A 16,969-nucleotide genomic window follows, 5' to 3' on the forward strand; every position below is an offset into this window, starting at 1 on the left:
AGAAAAGCGTATTCTTAATATCAGACGCAATTGAGGTCATGTCCCCCAGCGTGAGGGGGTGGTTGGGGTTCCCCAGCCCGCTTACCGGGTCTTCGGCTGTGGACAAGGAGCCATCGCTGAGATCATCCTCCTCGCCTCGTGGCAGCGCCATCTTAGAAGGTGTGCTGCCGCCTGCTCGGGCCTGTGAGGTAAAAATGTCCTGGATACTCCGCGTATGAGGGGTCCCAGATTGACGGCGGGCTCCCGTTCCCGTCCCGGTGTGGTGGCGAGCTGATTTCAGCATGATGCGGCTCTAAATAGACCGAAGGGAGAGCTTACGGGCTGTGGGTCTCCTGGAGCTCTTGTCTCAAGCGGCCATTCCCGATGCGCGCTAAGCCACGCCCCCCAATAATGTTTTCTATATACATTGCAACTCACCGACTCCTGGAGCCTTGTTATTAGGAATACTAGCAACTGCTTTCTGCAGCTCCTCCAAGGTAAGAGGGGAATCTAATAGGGAGCAATCCACCTCCGATAAAGTCGGTAGAGTCAAAGAATCCAAAAAAGTGTTGTAAATGAGACATTTCATAACCTTACACAAATCTGTGTAAAAACACCAACATGTATATATAATATCCTCAGGGGTAGTGATCCTATTACCTATATTATCTTATTATCTGTATTCCCATATATAACTCAAAGGTCTTTGGCCTTTTGCAACTATTGCAAAAGAATACGAGGTGTGTGTCAAGAGGTATTGCGTATAATATTGGATACTCTTCATGTATGTTGTAAATGTTTTTAAAAGACTTTATTTATAGGTTACAATTAGGGATGAGCCGAACACCCCCCGGTTTGGTTCGCACCAGAACCTTCGAACGGACCTAAAATTTGTACGAACTTTAGAACCCTATTAAAGTCTATGGGACTCGAACGTTCAAAATCAAAAGTGCTAATTTTAAAGGCTAATATGTAAGATATGCAACAGACAACACCAGCAATAAGAGGTATCTTCAGGTGTATACTGTGTTGGAGGCACACAATACCCACTTTAACTCCTGCAGATGCCTGTATTAGAGAACACCAGCAATAAAGGGTAGATACAGGTGTATACTGTGCGGGAGGCACACAACACCCACTAACTCCTGCAGATGGCTGTATTAGAGAACACCAGCAATAAAGGGTAGATACAGGTGTATACTGTGCAGGAGGCACAAAACACCACTTTAACTTTTAGATGCCTGAGAAAATAACACACTGTCCCTGCCTATCTATCTCTTTCCCTGCACGTCGAAACACACTACACAAAGCCGCCGCACTGCCAGCCTTATATAGTGTGGGGCGTGTACTAAACCCCCTGAGCTATAACTGGCCACAGGTATCCTGCCTTCTCTCTGCCGGCGCTGTGATTGGCCAAGCATGCGAGGTCACAGTGCATGCTTGGCCAATCATGATCCAGCAATGGCGTAGTGCATTGTGGGCCATACGAATTTGATGCGAACGGTCCACAAAGTTCTGAATTCGCCGAACAGACGAACGGCCGATGTTTGAGTCGAACATGCGTTTGAGTTGAACACCGAGCTCATCTCTAGTTACAATTATTTTTTTTGTGAACGAGTAGGGGTTCTATATAGCCCATACTTACAGTATTCATGAGGGGGGGGGGGGGTGGGCAGCATCTGGGTGTCCCCTTATTATCAAATACATTTTCAATAAGACCCTGCTGACAGATCCCCACAACCTATTTGATTTTAGGCTTTCAGGAGCAGAACCCCTCTAACCCCGCTGTATTGAATTGAATTGTAACTGTAGTGTCACTCTTTATATCTTTAACTGTTGGCACTATTTAAATCCTGTATAATAACAATAATAATATTAATAAGTAACCATCGGCCAGGGTTGTTGGGAAGAGACCCTTGTCCTCATCAATATGGGTACAAAGTGCTTTGCCAGGGATACACCCTCCCATGTTGAGGACAGATGGCTTGGTAGAGTTCAGGATAGGGGGGACACACACCTAACATTGGATGGCCAGAAATAAGGATCCTATAGTAAGTAAAACAACTCACATTCATTATATGTATTTTGTGTACAAATTTAGCTGTTTAGTTTAGTTCTGCTTTAGGAGTGGAAATTCATATTATTACAATGACTCGGTCTTGCTTGAGTATAAAACACCAGACTCACTTTGTAACCGCAGTGATGGTTGTCTTCTGGGTTGAATAACACCCGGTGTGAGCCTAGAGTGCCAAAGATCCATCCCCCACTCTGTGCCCACAAGACAGTGGCACCATATCATATAGGATCTGCCTTGTGCCAAAGGAAGAAGAGGGAAAAGAGGACCTGTGATGTCCCTGGACTGGTCCAAAGACACATCGAAAAAAGTAAATATAGATCTTTGAGGGTACTGAAAATGTGTATGGGGGGGGAGGGAAGTTTGACTGAAGGTAACAGGAGCCTATGACTCCTGCTGCTGTCTGTGTCTCCTGTGAGACCAGGAAGAGGAGAGAGCGGTGGTGAAACCGGTTGAGTACAGGATCAGGAGAGGAGCCAGGTAAGTGTTTAGGGATGGTAGGGGAAACAGGTAGTGGGGCATTTTTTACCTTAATGCAGAGACTGCAGAAGAGCAGATATGTGCCTTGTAAAACCCCATAAGCATCTAACCCAGGGGTCCTCAAACTATGGCCCGTGGGCCGAATCCAGCCCACCAGTGTTATTTACCCGAGCCTCAGACTTCCCTTTTAACATCGCAGCATTCCCCCTCCCCTCTGCTACATTTATAACACAAGATGAGAAACATGACGGGTCTGGACAAAGGGTGGGACCTTTTGAGTTAAGAAGTGGTTGATTGCTGAGACTGCCCTGCTGCCTAGTAACCAATCAATCACCTGCCTTTCATTCGGAAAGTCCCGCCCTTTGTCCGGACCTACCATGCTTTGCGTCTTGTGTGATACAGGTAGCAGAGAGGAGGGGGAGTGCCATGATGTTATAGAAGGGGCGGCTGTGTAATATTGATGGGGGGAGTCTGTTATGAGGGGGCTTTGTGATGGGGGATCTGTAATGGGGGAAGTCTGTTATGGGGGGATCAGTTATATGGGGGAGTCTGTTATGGGGGATCTGTGATGAAGGGAGTCTGTTATGGGGGGCTCTGTGATGGCAGAGTCTGTTATGGGGCGATCTGTGATGGGGCACTTCTGTGATGGGGGGGGATCTGTGATGGGGGAGTCTGTGATGGGGGAGTCTGTGATGGGGGATTCTGTGATGGGGGAGTCTGTGATGAGGGAGTCTGTTATGGGGGGCTCTGTAATGAGGGGATCAGTTATGGGGGGAGTCTTTTATGGGGGATCTGTGATATGGGGGAGTCTGTTATGGGGGGGTCTGTGATGGCAGAGTCTGTTATGGGGCGATCTGTGATGGGGCACTTCTGTGATGGGGGGGATCTGTGATGGGGGAGTCTGTGATGGGGGAGTCTGTGATGGGGGATTCTGTGATGGGGGAGTCTGTGATGAGGGAGTCTGTTATGGGGGGCTCTGTAATGAGGGGATCAGTTATGGGGGGAGTCTTTTATGGGGGATCTGTGATATGGGGGAGTCTGTTATGGGAGGGGTCTGTGATATGGGGAGCCTATGATGGGGGGAAGTCTGGGATGTGGACATCTGTGATTGGGGTAGTGTGATATGTGGGGGAGTCTTATATGGGGAGATCTAAGATGGGGGGAGTCTGTTGTGGGGGGGGGGGGGTCTGTTATGTGGAGCTTTGCGATGGTGGGGAGTTTGTCAGACTGTGAAATACTGATAAGTTTATGTTGATTAAAATTGTTCATTATTTTAAATATTTTCTCCTGTTTTTTTTTTTGCACTACATATAAGATGTGTGCATAGGAATTTGTTTATATTTTTTTAAACTACAGTGCACCCTAGACATGTGCAGACTGAAATATTTTGTTTCGGAATTTAGTTTTCGTCCGAAAAATGAATTTATTTAGTTACTCCCGAAATTAATTTGTATTTATTTTGTTTTTCGTAAAAAAATTGCATTCATCCAAAAATCCATATGAATTAAGGTTAAATCTGTCATTGAAGGCTTATGGTGTCTGTCGAATGTTTAAAGAAGATTCAACAGAGCAGCTAAACTCACTGTATGATTCTGCAATCATACATTCCTGGTCGAATATTTTGACTACAAGCTATAGTAGGATTCTAATGTTGTACGTCTTCTATGGGGTTTTTTTTAAGGCTATTTGCATTGCACACAGGTCATGTTAGCATTAGCATTAAGAAAAATAATAATTAAGAAAAAAAATGCGTGGGGGTCCCTGAAATTCCATACTAGGCCCTTCGGGTCTGGTATGGACATTAAGGGGAACCCCGCGCCAAAAAAAAACAAAATGGCGTGGGGGTCCCCTCAAAATTCATTCCAGACCCTTATCCAAGCATGCAACCTGGCAGGCCGCAGGAAAAGAGGGGGGACAAGAGAGCGCCGCCCCCTCCTGAACCATAAAAGGCCACATGCCCTCAACATTGGGAGGATGCTTTGGGGCCCCCCCCAAAGCACCTTGTCCCCATGTGGATGAGGACAAGGGCCTCATCCCCACAACCCTGGCCGGTGGTTGTGGGGGTCTGCAGGCGGGGGGCTTATCGGAATCATGAAGCCCCCTTTAACAAGGGGGCCCCCAGATCCCGCCCCCCCGTGTGAAATGGTAAAGGTACTCCTACCATTTCACCAAAAAAGTGACAAAAGTGTTTAAAATGACAAGAGACAGTTTTCTTCTTTCATCTTCTTTCTTCTGGTCTTCTTCCTTCTTCCTTTCTTCATCGGTTTGCATTCGGTTTCTTCCTCCATCTTCTTCTTCCTTTGATCCTCTTCTTCCTCCAATCCGCTTCTTCTTGCTCTGGTGTTCCTGTCACGCATCTTCCTCCACAGCATCTCTTCTTCATTCTCGGGCCACACCGCGCAATAGCTCCCGCTGTGTGACGCTTCTCTTCTGACAGTTCTTATATAAAGGAGGGCAGTGCCACCCGGTGACTCTGCCCCCTCTGATGCATGGTTCCATGCATCAGAGGGGGTGGAGTCACCGGGTGGCACCACCCTCCGTTAAATAAGAACTGTCAGAAGAAGAGAAGCATCACACAGGAGGAGCCTCCCATTGCGCGGAGCGCAAGTGGAAGAGACGCCGCGGAGGAAGATGCCGGATGAGAACACCGGAGCAAGAAGAAGTGGATCGAAGGAAGAAGACGACGGAGGAAGAAACCGAACGATGAAGAAAGGAAGGAGGAAGAAGACCAGAAGAAAGATGATGAAAAGACTTTGAAAAGAGACAGTCTTTGACAATTCCTTTATTAAAGACTGTCATTTTTAACACTTTTATCAAGGTGCTTTGGGGGGCCCCAAAGCACCCTTCCAATGTTGAGGGCATGTGGCCTGGTATGGTTCAGGAGGGGGCACTCTCTCGCCTCCCCTTTTTTCCAGCGGTCAGCCAGGTTGCGTGCTCGGATAAGGGCCTGGTATGGATTTTGAGGGGGACCTCCATGCCAGTTTTTTTTTTTTTAGAGCGGGGGTTCCCCTTAATATCCATGCCAGACCTGAAGGGCCTGGTAGGCTCTTGGAGGGGAACCCATGCCATTTATTTATTTTTTCAATTAGTTATGTTGTAAGTCGCCCCAAGTCGCGCTGTGATTCACACTCAAGTCGTGTCCAAGTTGCCTCCCAAAGTCACGCTGGAAGTCGTGTTGCCCCTGTGCAAATGGACTGTTATGATAGTTCAATAGACACTGAATATTATTGTCAGAGTCACGTAGAATCTCCTATTCTATATCGAACTGTGTCAAAACAAAAATAAAGCATTTATGTTGGATCTTTTGTTTTTTAGATTCTGTGCTTTCGTTATCGTTTGTCAAAACGATAACGAAAATACCCGAAATTCGGACAAAAATGCATTTGGACAAAAAAATGAATGCACATGTATAGTGCGCCCCCCCCCCCAACAGTCTGAGAGCCGGTTCACACAGGGGCGACTCAGATCCGACTTCAGGTCACCCCTAGTCGCCTCAGGTCGGACAACATTTAAAAATCAATGTAACTGAATGAGAGCCGTCTTAATGCATGCTACTGAAGTCGCTCTGACTTCAGAAGAGGTTCCTGTACTACTTCAATCCGACTTGTAGGCGACTTGTACCCATTGATTTCAATGGAGGTCGCCTCCAAGTCGGATCTCCGTCTATACGGAGGCGACTCTGACAGAATTATTAGCTCTGAAGGGGGAACTCCACGCCAAATTTATGAAAAAAATTTGGAGTGGGTTCCCCCTCCGAGAGCATACCAGGCCCTTAGGTCTGGATGCTGGAGGATGCTGGGACTGTGACATCGTAAGGGGGCGGGGTCACCATGTGACATCAACCGGTGACCCCGCCCCTTATCCCTATATAAGTCGCCGCGAACCACGTCCCTGTCATTGAGGCTGGAGAGAGCGTCGAGTCAACATCTCCAGAAGAAGAAGAAGAACGGAAGGCGGCAGCGGCGGCGACCGCGATGGCGGCGACCGCTAGTAAAAGAGCTGGAAGAAGAAGCAGTGGCCCGGCAAGAAGAACCGAAGAGGGGGACAAGACCCCCGAAGTCGGAAGAAGAGGGCGGCGGCGAAGAAGAAAGCCGGCTCCTCCGCTAGTAAAAGAGCTAGCAGAAGATAGCGGAGGAGTCCGGCGAGAAGATCCCTGAAGACGGAAGTCTCCCGGAGCTGTGCAATAAACTATTTTAACCCTGTGTTGTGTTTTTTTTACTTTTTTCACAGGTGAATGGGTAGGGGTACATTGTACCCCATGCTCATTCACATAGGGTGGGGGGGCCGGTATCCAGGGGCCCCCTTATTAAAGGGGGCTCCCGGATTTTGATAAGCCCCCTGCCCGCAGACCCCAACAACCAATGGCCAGGGTTGTCGGGAAGAGGCCCTTGTCCTCATCAACATGGGGACAAGGTGCTTTGGGGTGGGGGGGCCACACGCCCATTTTGAGGGCACGTGGCCTGGTATGGCTAAGGAGGGGGGGGGGCGCTCGCTTGTCCCCACCCCTTTCCTGGCCGGCCGGGTAGCGTGCTCGGATAGGGGTCTGGTATGGATCTGGGGGGGACCCCCACTGTTTTTTCGGCGTAGGGGGTTCCCCTTAGAATCAATACCAGACCTAAGGGCCTGGTATGCTCTCGGAGGGGGAACCCACGTCAAATTTTTTTCAGAAATTTGGCGTGGAGTTCCCCCCTCAGAGCTCATTCTCTGATTGGCCACGGCAAAAGTCGCCTGGCCTTGGGCGACTTAAAGTCGTGTTGTAAGTCACACCAGGTCGTGTCAGTCGTGTTCAAGTCGTCTCCAAGTTACCTCACAAAGTCGTCCTGAAGTCGTGTCGCCCTTGTGTGAACCGGCTCTGAGGGACCGTGAACTGGCCCCCTGTTTAAAAAGTTTGAGGACCCCGATCTAACCCTAACTGCAATAATACTACAAAATATGAGCTCAATGAATATGTATTATAATTATTTTTATGTAGAATTCAAGTCAGGGGATAGAACCTCTCAGTTCTTATTCTGGTGATTGGTGTCCCCAACAGGAACAAATACTTGAATAAAAGCATTTTGTAGAGTGTGGGTTCGCATTGTCTAGGTCCCTGTTGGAGATTTTCCATCTGTTTCTGTACCATCTTATATTGCCATATTAGATTGAAGGCAATCCTCTCAGGGACATAGACAGACAAAGAAACCTAGCAGACCTTCCAACCATCCCACCCTCTGTATGGAAAAAAGGTATTGCATAGCCTTTAGTTTACTAAAAAAATTGTACATAACACTATAGTAGGTTTGCCAGTTTTATATGGTTTCACCAATGTCTTGGAAGCTCCACTGAAGCATGTAGAGTATAAAATCTACATTTGCTAACAAGCTGCCAAATCCCTAAAGACCCCTTGTGGCATTGCTCAATGCCCACGTACCAGACACCTATAGAGCTACCCGAGATTTAATTTTTTTCATATTTTTGGGGTCAAAATTATCCATAGCAAAAGCATGGAAACAACCAAAGGTTTTCTTTTCTGCAGCTAAAAGGAAAATTTCCTGGATAATGGCCCAAGAGAAAATGGTTAGCTCTCTGAAAGATACCGTCGCTAGGTTAGAGCTGGCCTGGAAACCTTGGGCGACATATATAGGAATTCCCAGATAAAATCTGCACCATGTAAAGAAGGAGAGGGCTCCCAGAAGGTTGGCTCTCCTGAATTCTTTCTTCTTTTCTTAATTCTTTCTGTCCTTTCTTTTGATATAAAATTCTCTGGTGCACTTTCTAGTAGTGCATTTTAGACTCCGCTTTTGACCTTAAAAGCAAGGACCAATTTTACAGAGGTCTCTCCTATTTGGAACTCATCACACACAAGTCAGGCTCAATGATGCTCATCTAAAACCAGTTGACCAAGTTTACTGTTACATTTAATCTATATTAGAATTCTCACTATTTACATGCGATTGAGAGTTGTAGTAGTACCTTAAGACTCTTTTCTTGATGATCTTGAGGCAATCCACAAGGTCTCTGCGACTATCCTTCTATATATATATCATCCATGCCATATACTGTATGTTCAAATATTTCTGTGCAGTAAATTTTCATTGTTATGTTTAATCATATTTTCAATAAAAATGTATTGAAAGGAAGAAAAAATCTACGTTTGCTCACTATATATTTTCTTTCAATGTAGAACACTTTCTCTTCTCAGATCATACTCAGAATGCTCCTGAGTTCACAGTCGCTCAGCCTGAAAATATAATGGCTAATGAAGGAGAATCTGTCACCATCAGCTGCTCATACACCGTCCCACCAGACCGAAACCTTCTGTGGAGTGGAGTTTTCTGGAGAGTGGGCAACCCAACAGGACCCTACGCCTATCACCCCTCTGATCTGATGGTTCATCCCAGTTACAGTAGAAGAACTCAGCTGAGTGGATTGGCTGATCTCCAAATAAATGGAACCCAAGATACCGATATCACCACCTATTACTGCTTTGTGATGCTGAAATGTTGTATTGGAACCAGCAAGACCAACTCAGTGCTGAAATACGGGAGCGGGACACAATTATATCTAAATGTAAAAACTCAGACCTCCACAGGTATAAATTACTTTTTTTTTTTCCATTCTCATTAAATGTGCAAACATTTTTAAAGGAGAATTGTACCTTTTTAAAAAGAAGAATAAATACACTCATATTGCAAAAAGCCAAAATGTACTGTTAATAATGTTTCACATTTGAGCCTGAAAAGTTTTGCAACTGTGATCAATGGATCATTAGTGCAATGCTCTGCCTCCCGCAGGCTGTTCCTCCAGCTTGGGCCTGTACTGAGGTACAAACCTTCAGTTGTGGAGGTATCAATTGACTACAAGTGTAGTGATGTCACTGCAGTTTTGATTCATTGAGAACTGCAAGTCCTTGTGCTGCATTGGCTCCGGGCTGGGATAAGGGAGGATGGGCGTGTGGCTGGCTCCAGCTCTCAGCTGCACACTGAAAGGCGGAACCAGCTGTCAATCTAGCAGTGAGGTGCATCCCAACAATATTGAGATTGATATGCTTCACAAGCCTGGATCAGCTCAAACACATCAGCTGCTGATGAGCAAAAGCTCATCATCAGTTGACTATGGGTTGCAGGACAAAAGTACGTGTACTCCCATAACCCACAAGAGAAGTAAGACCAAAGAACGTTGGCCATAGTTTTCATTTAATAGCAATTTAATACAGGAGGAATCAGAGGGTCCTGCTCGTTAGAGCTTACAATCTAAGCCCTTGTACACACGGTTGGAGATTCTGACGGAATGTGTCCGATCGGACCGTTTTGTCGGATATTCCGACTGTGTGTGGTCTCCATCGGACTGTTTCCGTCGGAGTATCCGACAGACCAAGTTTTCCAACTTGTTGGTAAAATTTTCCGACAAAATGCTCCGATTGGACATACTCCGATCGTGTGTAGACAATTCCGATCGGACAAAGTGCCACGCATGCTCAGATCAAATTCCTACACCACAGCTATTGGCTACTAGCGTGAACGTAGTCCCGTCGTAACGAAATAACGTCATCACGTCGGATTTTCCAACAACTTTGTTCCGACCGTGTGTATGCAACAGTTTCGGACAAAATCCGTCAGATAAAATCCGACGGATTTGGTTGTCGGAATTTCCGACCGTGTGTACAAGGGCTTAGAGGGAAGGTCAAGTGATACAAAAGGTAATAGGTGTGGGGAAGAAGCTGATGGAGAAAATTAAAGTACAATTGTTAAGTGAAGGCAGGATAGGCTTCTCTGAACAGATGGGTTTTCAGGGATTGTCTTAAAGCATATAGAGTAGAAGATAATCTGACAGGTTGGGGTAGAAAGTTCCATAGAATGGGAGAGGCTTGGGAAATGTCCTGGAAGCAAGTATGGGAGGAGGTGATAAGGGGAGATAGAGAGCAGGAGGTCTTGGAAGGAACAAAGAGAACAATTTGGTTAATATTTTGAGATGGCCAGTGATGTAGCTGGGGGCCGAGTTGTGGATATCTTTGTAAGTTGTGCTTAGTATTTTGAACTTAAAGATGAAGTAAACCTCTTTTCCCCCTGCTTTCCCCTGCAAAGTAAAAGCATAATGGGCTAGTATGCATTGCATACTATCCCATTATGTGGCACTTACCTGCAAACGAATCCCACACTATCCCCACTGGTGGCCGCATCAATCTTCACCATTCTTTCTTCGAGGGCCACCATTTTCGGCTCTGTGACTGGCCAGAGCCACATGACGTCACTCCCACGCAAGCACGTGGGTGCCATGAGTCACAGCACTTGTGAGTGAAGAAGTGGCACGGAGGTCTGGAGGCATTACAAGGTAAATATCTCCTAAACAACGAATGTTTAGGAGATATTTCCACTACCTATAGGTAAGCCTTATTCTAGGCTTACTTATAGGTAAAAGTGACAATCAAGGGTTTGCAACCACTTTAATTCCTTGGGTGAGTGGGAGCCAATAGAGGGAGTGACACAGTAGTAGCAGACACTAAGCGGTTGGTAAGGTAGATGAGTCTGGCAGCAGCATTCATAACGGAGTGAAGGGGGGATAGCCTATGTAAAGATAAGCCAATGAGGAGGGAGCTGCAGTAGTCTATGGAGGACATGACCAGAGAGTGAATTAGGAGCGTTGTGGTGTCATTGGTTAGAAAGGGACGTATTTTGGAGATGTTGTGGTGGTTGAGGTGGCAAGATTTTTCACAGTGATTGGACGTGGGGCCGAAAGGATTGAGTAATGGCCACTAGATGGAGCTAAGGTGCTATGGAAATATAGTAAATACACTATGATTTTAACAAGAAATGAAATGTAACAACCCCCGGAGACCACTAGAGGGAAGCTGTCATTCAGCTTGTGGGACCACCAGGAACGGTCATTGTGCACAAGGAACTCTTTTTTTTTTTTAAGCAAGTCAGTGATCATCATGATAGACAATCCACCGGTCAGGGATGTGGGGAAAATACAATGACGTAATTTCTGGGTGGGCTGGTTGCAATGTGTTTCAGTAGCCTGCAATCGTGCTTCTGGGCTAGTCTGGAAGGGGCAGCCGGTGGGCAAAGCCTATAACCCAGGCACCATTTTTAAACAGAGTGGCAGCCTGACAGGTCAGCTTTCAATGAGCTGAATATTTCACTGTTTCTTCTTGTGTGTTGCTGCCCCCTGCTGCCCTTGTTGTGCTATCACTGAGCTGAAGAATTCACTCTTCTACTGCTGTGTGCTGAATGTCCAGGTATCTTCTATGCATTAGTACATGACTGACTTTTTTCTTTTCAATATACCTTAAGATATTATTATTATTATTATTATAATTATTATAATACAGGACTTATATAGCACCCAAATTTTGCGCAGTGATTTACAACAAGAGGGCACAGTACAGTTACAATACAATTCAATTTTTTAGATTGTAAGCTCTAACGAGCAGGGCCCTCTGATTCCTCTTGTACCAAATTATATTGTAACTGTAATGTCTGCCCTCATGTTGTAAAGCGCTGAGCAAACTGTTGGCGCTATATAAAACCTGTATAATAATAATAATAATAATAATACAGGAGGATCCTGCTCGTTAGAGCTTAAAATATAGGAGAGAGGGTCAAATGATGCAAAAGATAATAACTGTGGGGGAGGAGTTGATGGAGAAAATGAAAGTACAGTTGTTAGGTGAAGGCAGGATATATTTCTCTGAACAGATGGGTTTTCAGGGATCGTCTAAAAGTAAATAGAGTAGGACATAATCAGATACATAGTGGTGGGGAGTTCCATAGGATGGGAGAGGTTTGGGAGAAGACCTGGAGGCGAGTATGGGAGGAGGTAACAAGGGCGCTAGAGAGCAGGAAGCCTTGGGAGGAACAAAGAGGACGATTAGGTTGGTATTTTGAGACGAGGTTAGTAACGTAGCGGGGGGGCGAGTTGTGCATGGCTTTGTAAGTTGTTAGTATTTTGTGAGCAAAATATTTTTTTATAGGATTCCCAATGACAAGTGATTGAAGATGTGGGTTGGAGAGTGTAGGATAGAGTCAGAAGGGGGCAGTAGTATTTGAGAGGGAATAGAGTCCAGGGGACAGGTGGTTAGGTGGGTATTAGGAAGGAGTTCAGCAACTTTGTCTATAGTAGCAGGTTTGAATAAGGGGAGTGTCAATTGTACCTGATGACATGGGGTGTTAACAGGGGGGGATACCTGCAGAGCCGAGATTTCATCACAAATTGTATCAATATTATTTTGAAGTGATTAGCAATCTCCGGGGCAGTGAGTGAGTTAGTGAGGAGAGGCAGTGGAGTACGAAGAGAAGAGTTAACAGGGACTGAATGAAAAGGTGTTAATGAGAGTGGTAAAATAGGTCTGATGGCTGTGTGGAGGCAATCATTTAAATTAGATTTGTATTGGTTAAAGTCATTGAGAGACTTATGCTGCGTACACACGGTCGGATTTTCCGACGGGAAATGTTGGTTGTGAGCTTGTTCTCGGAAAGTCCGACCATGTGTATGCTTCATCGAACATTTGCTGACGGACTTTCCGACCAACACATTTTTGAGAGCAGGTTCTCAAATTTTCCACCAACAAAACTTTATTGTCCGAAAGTCCGAACGTCTGTACACAAGTCCGTCGCAAAAAGTTCACGCATGCTCGGAATCAAGCAGAAGGAGCCGCACTGGCTAATGAACTTCCTTTTTCTCTGCTCGTCGTAAGTGTTGTACGTCACCGTGTTCTCACGTTCGAAATGGTTGGCCAACATTTGTGTGACCGTGTATATGAAGGACACGTTTGAGCAAACATCCTTTGAACAAAAATCCCCGGTTTTGTTGGCGGAAAGTCCAATTGTGTGTACGCGGCATAAGTCTTATGCCACAGAAGCTCTAGAGCATGGCTATGTTTTTTGAGATTTCTGGTGTCATCTTTTTGCCAGAGTTGTATGGATCAAGGCCTGATTCAATGTGTAATGGGGGGGGAGCTCATCCAGGGTGGAGGACAGGGATTTATTGTAGTCAGAAGTGGCTAGGTTGGGGTAGGACAGGGGTGAGATTTTGTCATAGAGGAGAGAAGGGCTGAAGTTGCAAAGGTTTCTACAGATGATGGTTTGGCGGTTGGAGGGATAAGTGGTGGAAGACAGGGAGGGAGAAAATCTAAGGTGGAGATCAGAGAGAGGTAAAGGATTGTTGGAGATGTTGCATAGGTGGGAGAATACAAGGTCAAGGGTGTTGCCATCAAAGTGAGTAGAAGCCTGTACCCATTGCTTCAGGTCAAATGAGGAGGTTAGACTAAAAAGTATAGAAGTAGCAGGAGTGTTTGTATTAACAGGGATGTCAAAGTCACCGGGAAGGATTGTGGGAAGTTCAGAAGAGATAATGTAAAAACTCATAGCGGAAAGTTAATAACGGTTCAGAGGGGCGGCAGATCACAGCAATTCTTAAGGGAGTTGGAGAGAATAGGCGTATACAGCGAACTTCAAATGATGAGAGGGACAGAGGGGGAGGATAGTGAAGAACCTGGAAGGTGCTCTGTGGGGATAGGAGGAATCCCACTCCATATCCTTTGTGTACATTAGATCTAGGGGAGTGGGTCCATAGAAGGCCACTGTGAGAGAGGGAAGCAGGAGAAGGAGAGTCGGATTCATAGAGCCAGGTTTTAGTGATAGCAAGTAGATTAAAGGAGTTAGTGACAAAGAGGTCATGAACGGTGGTGAGTTTGTTGTAGACAGAGCGGGCGTTCCAGAGGGTACAGGAGACGGGGAGGCAGATTTTGGGAAGAAGAGGAATGGAAACTAAATTGCGTAGATTGCGACTACTGACAGAGGATGTGGGGTGATGGTGTTGGGTGTGTTGGGGACAGTTAAATAAGGGAGGCCCAGGATTTGGGGATATATCTCCAGGGGTTAGGAGAAGCAGAAGAGTAAGGGAGGTAATATGAGAATGTGATTTTTATGAGGGGGCATTCTTCAGCCTCCCGGGGGTTTTGTTAGCATGTGGGATTAGAGTTAGAAAGAGGTGATGAGTGCAGTAATAGGGTGAGGGGAGAAGTGAGGGTGATATGTAGAGAATGTGGGGTGAGGAAGGGGGGGGGGGGGTGAAGAAAAGAGAGTTTGAGAAGAGAGGCTGCAACTGTAAAAAGGAGAGATAAAGATTGCATGTTTCAGAGAGGAAGGAGAGTTGATTTGGAAATGATGTTACCTGCAGTCTGATGTTTTGTAAAGTAGTTTGCTGTTTACAAATCTCTGAAGTACAAGAGTGGAAGTGCCACTTATTTGAAGAAGCCCACTTTATTTGGAAGAAACCCCTGCACGTGCTTCCCCATAAAGGAGGTCTTGTTTTATACTGTGATGGGCGTGGATGGAATTTTGCAATTAATCAGGAGGTAATATTAGGCACACAGCTATCACAGCAAATTTTTCACACCACAATCAAACTGCAAGAGGACCAAAAGGCCAGAATTGTAAAGATAAGGGAGCCCATAATTTAGGGAAGACTTAAACAAAAATAATCATCACAATAATGTGCACAAGGTTACAGATGGATGTGAAACAGCAGTAACATTAATGCAAGTTTACCAAAGAGACATTTGAACAGCAGTCAGTCTATGTTCAGTTTAAGGTGGATGGGAGTAACAGGGTATAAATGCAGTTTACTTTTTTTGGAAGAAACCCCTGCACATGCAAACCCTGCATCGCATACTAGCACATTATGCAATACCTTGGAAGGAAACCCTCTCTAGCACTGTAATGTTACAGCTGAGAGGGCTGACATGTTCCCCCTGTCTTTCTTCTGGGTTTGCGCACTCCGGCTATGTGATTGACCGGAGTCGTGGTGACATCACCCTCGCGGGAGCCTTCCGTTCCAGCATGAAGCTCTGAAATTCCTGCAAGGTATGCCGGACCTTCAGAGTGCATGCTCGGTCACTGGCTGCATGCAGGGTGAATATCTCCTAAATGGTGCAGGTCTCATGGGCGTCCACAGCAGGGGGCAAGGGGGGTCAAGTGCCCCCCCCCTGGAATCCCCAAGGTGTTGCCACTGCCGCCGCCGCCATGCTGCATTATTTTTTTTTCTGAGTCCGCTCTCTCCTGTGTATCATAGGGCTGGATGGCTGTGTTCGGCGGCCGCTCTGCAACACAGTCCCGCCCCCCCCTCAGACCATCTCGTGTGATAGTAGAGAGAATCAACGCTCCGCCTATCACCTATCACATGAGCGGGTCTGGGGGGGGGCGGGACTGTGTTACAGAGCGGCCACCGAACACAGCCATCCAGCGCTGTGATACACAGGAGTAGATGCCCATCCCTGCTACAGTGCCTGGATAGGAGGATCAAGGGGGGGAGGGGGGCTGCAGTGCTCTCCTCCACCACCGCACTCTCCTGCCCCCCCCCGCTCTTCTCTTCACCGCACTCTCCTGACCCCCGTGCTCTCCTCCACCACCACACTCTCCTGACCCCCCCCCCCCCAGTGCTCTCTTCCACCACTGCACTCTCCTGCCCCCCCAGTGCGCTCCTCCACCACCGCACTCTCCTGCCCCCCCCAGTGCTCCTCTCCTCCACCACCGCACTCTCCTGCCCCCCCAGTGCTCCTCTCCTCCACCACCGCACTCTCCTGCCCCCCCCAGTGCTCCTCTCCTCCACCACCACACTCTCCTGCCCCCCCAGTGCGCTCCTCCACCACCGCACTCTCCTGTCCCCCCCAGTGCTCCTCTCCTCCACCACCGCACTCTCCTGCCCCCCGTGCTCTCCTCCACCACCACACTCTCCTGCCCCCCCCCCGTGCTCTCTTCCACCACGCACTCTCCTGCCCCCCCCCTGCTCTTCTCTTCCACCACCGCACTCTCCTGACCCCCCCAGTGTTCTCCTCCACCACCGCACTCTCCTGCCCCCCCCAGTGCTCCTCTCCTCTACCACCGCACTCTCCTGCCCCCCCCAGTGCTCCTCTCCTCCACCACTGCACTCTCCTGCCCCCGTGCTCTCCTCTACCACCACACTCTCCTGCCCCCCCAGTGCTCTCCTCCACCACGCACTCTCCTGCCCCCCCCCCTGCTCTTCTCTTCCACCACCGCACTCTCCTGACCCCCCCAGTGTTCTCCTCCACCACCGCACTCTCCTGCCCCCCCCAGTGCTCCTCTCCTCTACCACCGCACTCTCCTGCCCCCCCCCCCCCAGTGCTCCTCTCCTCCACCACCGCACTCTCCTGCCCCCCGTGCTCTCCTCCACCACCACACTCTCCTGCCCCCCCGTGCTCTCTTCCACCACCACACTCTCCTGCCCCCCCAGTGCTCTTCTCTTCCACCACCGCACTCTCCTGCCCCCCCAGTGCTCTCCTCCACCACTGCACTCTCCTGCCCCCCCCAGTGCTCTCCTCCACCACCGCACTCTCCTGACCCCCCCCAGTGCTCTTCTCTTCCACCACCGCACTCTCCTGCCCCCCCAGTGCTCTCCTCCACCACCGCACTCTCCTGACCCCCCCAGTGCTCTCAT

General features: G+C 47.7%; 1 protein-coding gene across 1 annotated transcript in view; it reads left to right on the plus strand.

Annotated features, from left to right (window-relative positions):
- LOC143961373 (uncharacterized) overlaps window positions 1–16,969 on the plus strand; it is a 321,284-nt gene that overhangs the window by 23,113 nt on the left and 281,202 nt on the right. Inside the window, exon 2 of the mRNA XM_077470638.1 lies at window positions 8,715–9,104. Coding sequence (XP_077326764.1) covers window positions 8,765–9,104 — 340 coding nt within the window. The 5' untranslated portion in view covers window positions 8,715–8,764. The remainder of the gene's footprint in view (window positions 1–8,714; window positions 9,105–16,969) is intronic.

This window comes from Lithobates pipiens, unplaced genomic scaffold (assembly GCF_037356315.1).
Source record: "Lithobates pipiens isolate NorthernLeopardFrog02 unplaced genomic scaffold, aLitPip1_a1.2 Scaffold_8, whole genome shotgun sequence".
NCBI classification, from domain to species: domain Eukaryota; kingdom Metazoa; phylum Chordata; class Amphibia; order Anura; family Ranidae; genus Lithobates; species Lithobates pipiens.